The sequence below is a fragment of the Nerophis ophidion genome, linkage group LG26, assembly GCF_033978795.1.
Source record: "Nerophis ophidion isolate RoL-2023_Sa linkage group LG26, RoL_Noph_v1.0, whole genome shotgun sequence".
Lineage (NCBI taxonomy): Eukaryota > Metazoa > Chordata > Actinopteri > Syngnathiformes > Syngnathidae > Nerophis > Nerophis ophidion.
The window spans coordinates 661,733-674,274 of NC_084636.1; the positions used below are offsets into that span (position 1 = coordinate 661,733).

Sequence of the window (12,542 nt, forward strand, 5' to 3'; positions counted from 1 at the left end):
GTATTAGTGATTGTTGTAGGGTGAAAGTGTTGTAGTCAGCATGTGTGATGGTATGGGGGTGTATTAGTGATTGTTGTAGGGTGAAAGTGTTGTAGTCAGCAATGTGTGATGGTATGGGGGTGTATTAGTGATTGTTGTAGGGTGAAGTGTTCTAGGCAGCATGTGTGATGGTATGGGGGTGTATTAGTGATTGTTGTAGGGTGAAGTGTTCTAGGCCAGGCATGTGTGATGGTATGGGGGTGTATTAGTGATTGTTGTAGGGTGAAAGTGTTCTAGGCAGCATGTGTGATGGTATGGGGGTGTATAGTGATTGTTGTAGGGTGAAAGTGTTGTAGTCAGCATGTGTGATGGTATGGGGGGTGTATTAGTGATTGTTGTAGGGTGAAAGTGTTGCTAGGCAGCATGTGTGATGGTATGGGGGTGTATTAGTGATTGTTGTAGGGTGAAAGTGTTCTAGGCAGCATGTGTGATGGTATGGGGGTGTATTAGTGATTGTTGTAGGGTGAAAGTGTTGTAGTCAGCATGTGTGATGGTATGGGGGTGTATTAGTGATTGTTGTAGGGTGAAAGTGTTCTAGGCAGCATGTGTGATGGTATGGGGGTGTATTAGTGATTGTTGTAGGGTGAAAGTGTTGTAGGCAGCATGTGTGATGGTATGGGGGTGTATTAGTGATTGTTGTAGGGTGAAAGTGTTCTAGGCAGCATGTGTGATGGTATGGGGGTGTATTAGTGATTGTTGTAGGGTGAAAGTGTTCTAGGCAGCATGTGTGATGGTATGGGGGTGTATTAGTGATTGTTGTAGGTGAAAGTGTTCTAGCAGCATGTGTGATGGTATGGGGGTGTATTAGTGATTGTTGTAGGGTGAAAGTGTTGTAGGCAGCATGTGTGATGGTATGGGGGTGTATTAGTGATTGTTGTAGGGTGAAAGTGTTCTAGGCAGCATGTGTGATGGTATGGGGGTGTATTAGTGATTGTTGTAGGGTGAAAGTGTTCTAGGCAGCATGTGTGATGGTATGGGGGTGTATTAGTGATTGTTGTAGGGTGAAAGTGTTGTAGTCAGCATGTGTGATGGTATGGGGGTGTATTAGTGATTGTTGTAGGGTGAAAGTGTTCTAGGCAGCATGTGTGATGGTATGGGGGTGTATTAGTGATTGTTGTAGGGTGAAAGTGTTCTAGGCAGCATGTGTGATGGTATGGGGTGTATTAGTGATTGTTGTAGGGTGAAAGTGTTCTAGGCAGCATGTGTGATGGTATTGGGGGTGTATTAGTGATTGTTGTAGGGTGAAAGTGTTGTAGTCAGCATGTGTGATGGTATGGGGGTGTATTAGTGATTGTTGTAGGGTGAAAGTGTTGTAGTCAGCATGTGTGATGGTATGGGGGTGTATTAGTGATTGTTGTAGGGTGAAAGTGTTCTAGGCAGCATGTGTGATGGTATGGGGGTGTATTAGTGATTGTTGTAGGGTGAAAGTGTTCTAGGCAGCATGTGTGATGGTATGGGGGTGTATTAGTGATTGTTGTAGGGTGAAAGTGTTCTAGGCAGCATGTGTGATGGTATGGGGGTTGTATTAGTGATTGTTGTAGGGTGAAAGTGTTCTAGGCAGCATGTGTGATGGTATGGGGGTGTATTAGTGATTGTTGTAGGTGAAAGTGTTGTAGTCAGCATGTGTGATGGTATGGGGGTGTATTAGTGATTGTTGTAGGGTGAAAGTGTTCTAGGCAGCATGTGTGATGGTATGGGGGTGTATTAGTGATTGTTGTAGGGTGAAAGTGTTCTAGGCAGCATGTGTGATGGTATGGGGGTGTATTAGTGATTGTTGTAGGGTGAAAGTGTTCTAGGCAGCATGTGTGATGGTATGGGGGTGTATTAGTGATTGTTGTAGGGTGAAAGTGTTGTAGTCAGCATGTGTGATGGTATGGGGGTGTATTAGTGATTGTTGTAGGGTGAAAGTGTTCTAGGCAGCATGTGTGATGGTATGGGGGTGTATTAGTGATTGTTGTAGGGTGAAAGTGTTCTAGGCAGCATGTGTGATGGTATGGGGGTGTATTAGTGATTGTTGTAGGGTGAAAGTGTTGTAGTCAGCATGTGTGATGGTATGGGGGTGTATTAGTGATTGTTGTAGGGTGAAAGTGTTCTAGGCAGCATGTGTGATGGTTATGGGGGTGTATTAGTGATTGTTGTAGGGTGAAAGTGTTGTAGTCAGCATGTGTGATGGTATGGGGGTGTATTAGTGATTGTTGTAGGGTGAAAGTGTTGTAGTCAGCATGTGTGATGGTATGGGGGTGTATTAGTGATTGTTGTAGGGTGAAAGTGTTCTAGGCAGCATGTGTGATGGTATGGGGGTGTATTAGTGATTGTTGTAGGGTGAAAGTGTTCTAGGCAGCATGTGTGATGGTATGGGGTGTATTAGTGATTGTTGTAGGGTGAAAGTGTTCTAGGCAGCATGTGTGATGGTATGGGGGTGTATTAGTGATTGTTGTAGGGTGAAAGTGTTGTAGGCAGCATGTGTGATGGTATGGGGGTGTATTAGTGATTGTTGTAGGGTGAAAGTGTTGTAGTCAGCATGTGTGATGGTATGGGGGTGTATTAGTGATTGTTGTAGGGTGAAAGTGTTCTAGGCAGCATGTGTGATGGTATGGGGGTGTATTAGTGATTGTTGTAGGGTGAAAGTGTTCTAGGCAGCATGTGTGATGGTATGGGGGTGTATTAGTGATTGTTGTAGGGTGAAAGTGTGTAGTCAGCATGTGTGATGGTATGGGGGTGTATTAGTGATTGTTGTAGGGTGAAAGTGTTGTAGGCAGCATGTGTGATGGTATGGGGGTGTATTAGTGATTGTTGTAGGGTGAAAGTGTTGTAGTCAGCATGTGTGATGGTATGGGGGTGTATTAGTGATTGTTGTAGGGTGAAAGTGTTGTAGTCAGCATGTGTGATGGTATGGGGGGTGTATTAGTGATTGTTGTAGGGTGAAAGTGTTCTAGGCAGCATGTGTGATGGTATGGGGGTGTATTAGTGATTGTTGTAGGGTGAAAGTGTTGTAGTCAGCATGTGTGATGGTATGGGGGTGTATTAGTGATTGTTGTAGGGTGAAAGTGTTCTAGGCAGCATGTGTGATGGTATGGGGGTGTATTAGTGATTGTTGTAGGGTGAAAGTGTTCTAGGCAGCATGTGTGATGGTATGGGGGTGTATTAGTGATTGTTGTAGGGTGAAAGTGTTCTAGGCAGCATGTGTGATGGTATGGGGGTGTATTAGTGATTGTTGTAGGGTGAAAGTGTTCTAGGCAGCATGTGTGATGGTATGGGGGTGTATTAGTGATTGTTGTAGGGTGAAAGTGTTCTAGGCAGCATGTGTGATGGTATGGGGGTGTATTAGTGATTGTTGTAGGGTGAAAGTGTTCTAGGCAGCATGTGTGATGGTATGGGGGTGTATTAGTGATTGTTGTAGGGTGAAAGTGTTGTAGTCAGCATGTGTGATGGTATGGGGGTGTATTAGTGATTGTTGTAGGGTGAAAGTGTTGTAGTCAGCATGTGTGATGGTATGGGGGTGTATTAGTGATTGTTGTAGGGTGAAAGTGTTCTAGGCAGCATGTGTGATGGTATGGGGGTGTATTAGTGATTGTTGTAGGGTGAAAGTGTTCTAGGCAGCATGTGTGATGGTATGGGGGTGTATTAGTGATTGTTGTAGGGTGAAAGTGTTCTAGGCAGCATGTGTGATGGTATGGGGGTGTATTAGTGATTGTTGTAGGGTGAAAGTGTTCTAGGCAGCATGTGTGATGGTATGGGGGTGTATTAGTGATTGTTGTAGGGTGAAAGTGTTGTAGTCAGCATGTGTGATGGTATGGGGGTGTATTAGTGATTGTTGTAGGGTGAAAGTGTTGTAGTCAGCATGTGTGATGGTATGGGGGTGTATTAGTGATTGTTGTAAGGGTGAAAGTGTTCTAGGCAGCATGTGTGATGGTATGGGGGTGTATTAGTGATTGTTGTAGGGTGAAAGTGTTCTAGGCAGCATGTGTGATGGTATGGGGGTGTATTAGTGATTGTTGTAGGGTGAAAGTGTTCTAGGCAGCATGTGTGATGGTATGGGGGTGTATTAGTGATTGTTGTAGGGTGAAAGTGTTCTAGTCAGCATGTGTGATGGTATGGGGGTGTATTAGTGATTGTTGTAGGGTGAAAGTGTTCTAGGCAGCATGTGTGATGGTATGGGGGTGTATTAGTGATTGTTGTAGGGTGAAAGTGTTCTAGGCAGCATGTGTGATGGTATGGGGGTGTATTAGTGATTGTTGTAGGGTGAAAGTGTTGCTAGTCAGCATGTGTGATGGTATGGGGGTGTATTAGTGATTGTTGTAGGGTGAAAGTGTTGTAGTCAGCATGTGTGATGGTATGGGGTGTATTAGTGATTGTTGTAGGGTGAAAGTGTTAGGCAGCATGTGTGATGGTATGGGGGTGTATTAGTGATTGTTGTAGGGTGAAAGTGTTCTAGGCAGCATGTGTGATGGTATGGGGGTGTATTAGTGATTGTTGTAGGGTGAAAGTGTTCTAGGCAGCATGTGTGATGGTATGGGGGTGTATTAGTGATTGTTGTAGGGTGAAAGTGTTCTAGGCAGCATGTGTGATGGTATGGGGGTGTATTAGTGATTGTTGTAGGGTGAAAGTGTTGTAGTCAGCATGTGTGATGGTATGGGGGTGTATTAGTGATTGTTGTAGGGTGAAAGTGTTGCTAGTCAGCATGTGTGATGGTATGGGGGTGTATTAGTGATTGTTGTAGGGTGAAAGTGTTGTAGTCAGCATGTGTGATGGTATGGGGGTGTATTAGTGATTGTTGTAGGGTGAAAGTGTTCTAGGCAGCATGTGTGATGGTATGGGGGTGTATTAGTGATTGTTGTAGGGTGAAAGTGTTCTAGGCAGCATGTGTGATGGTATGGGGGTGTATTAGTGATTGTTGTAGGGTGAAAGTGTTCTAGGCAGCATGTGTGATGGTATGGGGGTGTATTAGTGATTGTTGTAGGGTGAAAGTGTTCTAGGCAGCATGTGTGATGGTATGGGGGTGTATTAGTGATTGTTGTAGGGTGAAAGTGTTGTAGTCAGCATGTGTGATGGTATGGGGGTGTATTAGTGATTGTTGTAGGGTGAAAGTGTTGTAGTCAGCATGTGTGATGGTATGGGGGTGTATTAGTGATTGTTGTAGGGTGAAAGTGTTCTAGGCAGCATGTGTGATGGTATGGGGTGTATTAGTGATTGTTGTAGGGTGAAAGTGTTCTAGCAGCATGTGTGATGGTATGGGGGTGTATTAGTGATTGTTGTAGGGTGAAAGTGTTCTAGGCAGCATGTGTGATGGTATGGGGGTGTATTAGTGATTGTTGTAGGGTGAAAGTGTTGTAGGCAGCATGTGTGATGGTATGGGGGTGTATTAGTGATTGTTGTAGGGTGAAAGTGTTCTAGGCAGCATGTGTGATGGTATGGGGGTGTATTAGTGATTGTTGTAGGGTGAAAGTGTTGTAGTCAGCATGTGTGATGGTATGGGGGTGTATTAGTGATTGTTGTAGGGTGAAAGTGTTGTAGTCAGCATGTGTGATGGTATGGGGGTGTATTAGTGATTGTTGTAGGGTGAAAGTGTTCTAGGCAGCATGTGTGATGGTATGGGGGTGTATTAGTGATTGTTGTAGGGTGAAAGTGTTCTAGGCAGCATGTGTGATGGTATGGGGGTGTATTAGTGATTGTTGTAGGGTGAAAGTGTTCTAGGCAGCATGTGTGATGGTATGGGGGTGTATTAGTGATTGTTGTAGGGTGAAAGTGTTGTAGTCAGCATGTGTGATGGTATGGGGGTGTATTAGTGATTGTTGTAGGGTGAAAGTGTTCTAGGCAGCATGTGTGATGGTATGGGGGTGTATTAGTGATTGTTGTAGGGTGAAAGTGTTCTAGGCAGCATGTGTGATGGTATGGGGGTGTATTAGTGATTGTTGTAGGGTGAAAATTGTTGTAGTCAGCATGTGTGATGGTATGGGGGTGTATTAGTGATTGTTGTAGGGTGAAAGTGTTGTAGGCAGCATGTGTGATGGTATGGGGGTGTATTAGTGATTGTTGTAGGGTGAAAGTGTTCTAGGCAGCATGTGTGATGGTATGGGGGTGTATTAGTGATTGTTGTAGGGTGAAAGTGTGGTAGTCAGCATGTGTGATGGTATGGGGGTGTATTAGTGATTGTTGTAGGGTGAAAGTGTTGTAGTCAGCATGTGTGATGGTATGGGGGTGTATTAGTGATTGTTGTAGGGTGAAAGTGTTCTAGGCAGCATGTGTGATGGTATGGGGGTGTATTAGTGATTGTTGTAGGGTGAAAGTGTTGTAGTCAGCATGTGTGATGGTATGGGGGTGTATTAGTGATTGTTGTAGGGTGAAAGTGTGTAGTCAGCATGTGTGATGGTATGGGGGTGTATTAGTGATTGTTGTAGGGTGAAAGTGTGGTAGTCAGCATGTGTGATGGTATGGGGGTGTATTAGTGATTGTTGTAGGGTGAAAGTGTGGTAGTCAGCATGTGTGATGGTATGGGGGTGTATTAGTGATTGTTGTAGGGTGAAAGTGTTGTAGTCAGCATGTGTGATGGTATGGGGTGTATTAGTGATTGTTGTAGGGTGAAAGTGTTCTAGGCAGCATGTGTGATGGTATGGGGGTGTATTAGTGATTGTTGTAGGGTGAAAATGTTGTAGTCAGCATGTGTGATGGTATGGGGTGTATTAGTGATTGTTGTAGGGTGAAAGTGTTGTAGGCAGCATGTGTGATGGTATGGGGGTGTATTAGTGATTGTTGTAGGGTGAAAGTGTTCTAGGCAGCATGTGTGATGGTATGGGGGTGTATTAGTGATTGTTGTAGGGTGAAAGTGTGGTAGTCAGCATGTGTGATGGTATGGGGGTGTATTAGTGATTGTTGTAGGGTGAAAGTGTTGTAGTCAGCATGTGTGATGGTATGGGGGTGTATTAGTGATTGTTGTAGGGTGAAAGTGTTCTAGGCAGCATGTGTGATGGTATGGGGGTGTATTAGTGATTGTTGTAGGGTGAAAGTGTTGTAGTCAGCATGTGTGATGGTATGGGGGTGTATTAGTGATTGTTGTAGGGTGAAAGTGTTGTAGTCAGCATGTGTGATGGTATGGGGGTGTATTAGTGATTGTTGTAGGGTGAAAGTGTGGTAGTCAGCATGTGTGATGGTATGGGGGTGTATTAGTGATTGTTGTAGGGTGAAAGTGTGGTAGTCAGCATGTGTGATGGTATGGGGGTGTATTAGTGATTGTTGTAGGGTGAAAGTGTTGTAGTCAGCATGTGTGATGGTATGGGGGTGTATTAGTGATTGTTGTAGGGTGAAAGTGTTCTAGGCAGCATGTGTGATGGTATGGGGGTGTATTAGTGATTGTTGTAGGGTGAAAGTGTGGTAGTCAGCATGTGTGATGGTATGGGGGTGTATTAGTGATTGTTGTAGGGTGAAAGTGTGGTAGTCAGCATGTGTGATGGTATGGGGGTGTATTAGTGATTGTTGTAGGGTGAAAGTGTGGTAGTCAGCATGTGTGATGGTATGGGGGTGTATTAGTGATTGTTGTAGGGTGAAAGTGTTCTAGGCAGCATGTGTGATGGTATGGGGGTGTATTAGTGATTGTTGTAGGGTGAAAGTGTTCTAGGCAGCATGTGTGATGGTATGGGGGTGTATTAGTGATTGTTGTAGGGTGAAAGTGTTCTAGGCAGCATGTGTGATGGTATGGGGGTGTATTAGTGATTGTTGTAGGGTGAAAGTGTTCTAGGCAGCATGTGTGATGGTATGGGGGTGTATTAGTGATTGTTGTAGGGTGAAAGTGTTCTAGGCAGCATGTGTGATGGTATGGGGGTGTATTAGTGATTGTTGTAGGGTGAAAGTGTTGTAGTCAGCATGTGTGATGGTATGGGGGTGTATTAGTGATTGTTGTAGGGTGAAAGTGTTGTAGTCAGCATGTGTGATGGTATGGGGGTGTATTAGTGATTGTTGTAGGGTGAAAGTGTTCTAGGCAGCATGTGTGATGGTATGGGGGTGTATTAGTGCCCAAGGCATGGGTAACTTACACATGTGTGAAGGCAACATTAATGCTGAAAGGTACATACAGCTTTTGGAGCAACATATGTTGCCATCCAAGCAACGTTATCATGGACGCCCCTGCTTATTTCAGCAAGACACTAGACTGGCCTGCCTGTAGTCCAGACATTGAAAATGTGTGCAGGTTAAAATATGAGGCAGGAGACTGTTGAACAACTTAAGCTGTACATCAAGCAAGAATGGGAAAGAATTCCACTTCAAAAAAGTGTCTCCTCAGTTCCCAAACCTGCACTGAGTGTTGTTCAAAGGAAAGGCCATGTAACACACTGGTAAAATGCCTTCTTTGCCATGTGTTGCTGCCATTACATTTTAAGTTGAGTTTGTCAGTGTGAAGATGAAATATCTTGTCTTTGCAGTCACTTCATTAAATATAAGTTGAAAAGGATTTGCAAATGATGGTATTCTGTGTGGCGGGGGTCTCACCCTCTCTGAGTTGGCGCAGTGTGAAGGAGGCGACTACGAGGGAAGTGGTCGCCTCTTTGTAGCGTGCCGTCTCGACGCCATAGACGCCGTTCATTAGACTGCCGTGAGCCGGCGGTGTCACCACGGTAAAGGTGAGGACATCGGGCGGGGCGTCCAGGTCGAAGGCGTCCAGGACGAAGGGGGTAAGCTCCCTGACGCCGCCCTCCTTCACCTGAGTGAGTCGTCGTGTGTTGTGGTTATTATTTCCAGCCTGTGTCTTGCGCAGTTTAGTCGCCATGGTTACTGCTTGACCGTGTGACCTCTTGACTACGTACAGTGAAATTGGCGAGCTTCAGAGAAGGTGCTTCGTCGTTGGTGGGATTGATGATGATGTACAAGGGGACGGAGGCGGAGTGATGCAGGCCGTCACTCACGCTGATCAACAACTGGTCTACGGTTGGCTCCGCCCCTTTGTGCTCCGATTGGACATAGTTGATGAAGCCGGAGGTCAGGTGGTCCAGGCTGAAGGATGCTGGTAAGAAAAATCATCTGCACTTTAATCTGGTTTCATGGAGAAGAAATACACCAAACTTACAGTCAAACTGTCTACAGCGTGGATGGCGGTCTCTCAATGTCTGTTTGTCTATTTATACACAAATTCTACCCTCTGTTCCTTTTCAAGAACATGATCATTGCCATGAATTGATGAAGGTGGACCCCGACTTAAACAAGTTGAAAAACCTTTTGGGCTGTTACCATTTAGTGCTCAATTGTAGGGAATATGTACTGTACTGTGCAATCTACTAATACAAGTTTCAATCAATCAATCAATCAATCAGTGACAATGTCGTACCAAGAAGGCGTCTTTTCCAGGGATTTGACAAGTGTCCTCTCAATGGCCAGCAGAGCTCAGCTGCTTGGCCCATGGTGTTGCGGGTGTAAGACTTGAACAGGAGAAGCTCCTTTCTACACCTGCAGATGGAGCTCCAATGGTTGCCACTAATGTCCACCTGAGGTATTGAATTGTCCAACTCCATGGTTGCCACTAATGTCCACCTGAGGTATTGAATTGTCCAACTCCATGGTTGCCACTAATGTCCACCTGAGGTATTGAATTGTCCAACTCCATGGTTGCCACTAATGTCCACCTGAGGTATTGAATTGTCCAACTCCATGGTTGCCACTAATGTCCACCTGAGGTATTGAATTGTCCAACTCCATGGTTGCCACTAATGTCCACCTGAGGTATTGAATTGTCCAACTCCATGGTTGCCACTAATGTCCACCTGAGGTATTGAATTGTCCAACTCCATGGTTGCCACTAATGTCCACCTGAGGTATTGAATTGTCCAACTCCATGGTTGCCACTAATGTCCACCTGAGGTATTGAATTGTCCAACTCCATGGTTGCCACTAATGTCCACCTGAGGTATTGAATTGTCCAACTCCATGGTTGCCACTAATGTCCACCTGAGGTATTGAATTGTCCAACTCCATGGTTGCCACTAATGTCCACCTGAGGTATTGAATTGTCCAACTCCATGGTTGCCACTAATGTCCACCTGAGGTATTGAATTGTCCAACTCCATGGTTGCCACTAATGTCCACCTGAGGTATTGAATTGTCCAACTCCATGGTTGCCACTAATGTCCACCTGAGGTATTGAATTGTCCAACTCCATGTCTTTCAGAAGCAGCAAGAAATCACAGAGCTTTCCCCTGTTGCCCTGCGAGTCCTGGTTTGAATATAGGACTTGAAGTTCAGACCTGCGTCTCCCTGAATCAAAGAACTGGCTAAAACTTTTCAGGACACTTTGAAAAGCTCTCGCTGGAAACACTTGTCTCATCTCATCAAATTCCCCTGGATTGACTAATTCCAAGTAGCGCAGACTGTGAGATTGTCTAGGATGGCCATGAACAGATTTGTGTAGCGCTCCTTGAGATCCTGGAGTTGTGACAGACGGCGTTTTCTCATGGGCTCAGTTTGGGGCTCTGATGTGAGATCTGCTGCTTTGGCATAAACAACTTGGAAAACCCCGTCGGACCTCTTCTCCTTGACAAAAGCAAGAAGGAACTCACTTCTTTTCTTGCAGAACAGAACATCCAGAGCTCTCTGCTAGAAGATGTCAAACACCACATCAGTCTCAGAGAAAATGTGTTCATATGTGTACGACAGGAACGCTAATCCAAATCCTACAATTTGACCAGAAAGCCTTTGGCACAGTTGACTCTGTCACCATCCATGGACTTATCTGCAATGATCATCTCAAAAGTTTGCAGGAGGACATCATTAGTGTTTGCCGCAGTGCTCGTTGTCCGTGATGTGAAATTCCATCAAGAAGAAGCATTTCTGGGCAACATTGAGCAGCCTACAGACTCAAGAAAAGACATCCTCTTTGTGCATTTTGAGAAAAATGTGGAAACCCAGAGAGTGATGCAAGAAATATTGTGCAGTCAGATAAGCATTTGGCCCCCTGAGACAGAACCAGTCTTGTTCACGAGTGGGGGAAGAGTGGATGGTGAGATGGACAGGTGGATCGGTGCGGCGTCTTCAGTAACGCGGACGCTGTATCGATCTGTTGTGGTGAAGAAGGAGCTGAGCCGGAAGGCAAAGCTCTCAATCTACATTCCCATCCTCACCTATGGTCAGGAGCTTTGGGTCATGACCAAAAGGACAAGATCACGTGTCCAAGCGGCCCAAATGACTTTCCTCCGTGGCGGGGCTCTCCCTTAGAGATAGGGTGAGAAGCTCTGCCATCCGGGAGGAACTCAAAGTAAATCTGCTGCTCCTCCACATGGAGAGGAGCCAGATGAGGTGGTTCAGGCATCTGGTCAACGAACGCCTCCCTAGGGAGGTGTTTCGGGCATGTCCGACCGGTAGGAGGCCACGGGGAAGACCCAGGACACGTTGGGAAGACTATGTCTCCCGGCTGGCCTGGGAACGCCTCGGGATCCCCCGGGAAGAGCTAGACGAAGTGGCTGGAGAGAGGGAAGTCTGGGTGTCCCTGCTTCGGCTGCTGACCCCGCGACCCAACCTCGGATAAGTGGAGGAAGCTGGATGGCCAGAAGCAGGTTGAGTCCGTGTGCATAGCAATGCACAAACATTGCACTGGGGGCTGTTGCTTTAACTTTGGTCTGCAAACCTTTGAGAGCTGTAGCCATGACAGCAGCCCCATCATAGGTGGGCACCCTGCAGACTGAGCATCTCTTACCCCAGAAACATCAACATATCCAATAAATCCATCCATCATCTTCCACTTATCCGCGGTCGGGTCACGGGGGGAGCAGCCTAAGCAGGGAAGCCCAGACTTCCCTCTCCCCAGCCACTTCATCCAACTCTTCCTGGGGGATCCCGAGGCGTTCTCAGGCCAGCCGGGAGACATAGTCTTCCCAACGTGTCCTGGGTCTTCCCCGTGGTCTCCTACCAGTTGGACGTGCCCTAAACACCTCCCTAGGGAGGCGTTCGGGTGGCATCCTGACCAGATGCCTGAACCACCACATCTGGCTCCTCCAATAAAGTGCTCTTGAATTTGAGCTGCCCCATCCACGATGCCAACAATACAGAGAGCTGAGCATGGCAAGCTGTAGCAGTTGTTTCATCCAGCCGCCATGCAGACAAGGGAGCAGCCTGCATTTCATCCTTGATCTCATCAGAAACAGTGGCTGAAGGAGCAGAGATCAGCTCCTTTTGGATGGCATGGGACATGCCAGGAAAGACAATTGTGTGGCCAGCACAGAGTCATATTCAGTGAATGCTTGGATGATGCAACACTCTCATCATGACAGCTCCTGACTGACGGCTAAGCAAGGAAGTCACGTCAATAAGGCGCTTTAGGAAAGCTCGGTTTTGTTTACCCGTTTCTTGATGTTTTGGGAACATGTGCATGCAACATTGGGGCCTGTGCACCTTCTCACTGGAGTCTGATAAAGATCACTATTTACTTGCAGGCATACTTGCCAACCTTGAGTCCTACGAATTCGGGAGATGGGAGGGGGGTGGGGTTTGGTGGTAGAGGGGGTGTATACTGTGGCGTCCCAGAGAAG

General features: G+C 46.1%; 1 protein-coding gene across 1 annotated transcript in view; it reads right to left on the bottom strand.

Moving 5' to 3' along the window:
* Positions 1 to 12,542, bottom strand: part of frem1b (Fras1 related extracellular matrix 1b) — an 83,934-nt gene that overhangs the window by 40,151 nt on the left and 31,241 nt on the right. The window contains exons 19-20 of the mRNA XM_061888744.1: positions 8,835 to 9,031; positions 8,521 to 8,731 (exon numbers count right to left, since the gene is read on the bottom strand). Of these exons, the coding sequence (XP_061744728.1) occupies positions 8,521 to 8,731; positions 8,835 to 9,031 (408 nt within the window). The remainder of the gene's footprint in view (positions 1 to 8,520; positions 8,732 to 8,834; positions 9,032 to 12,542) is intronic.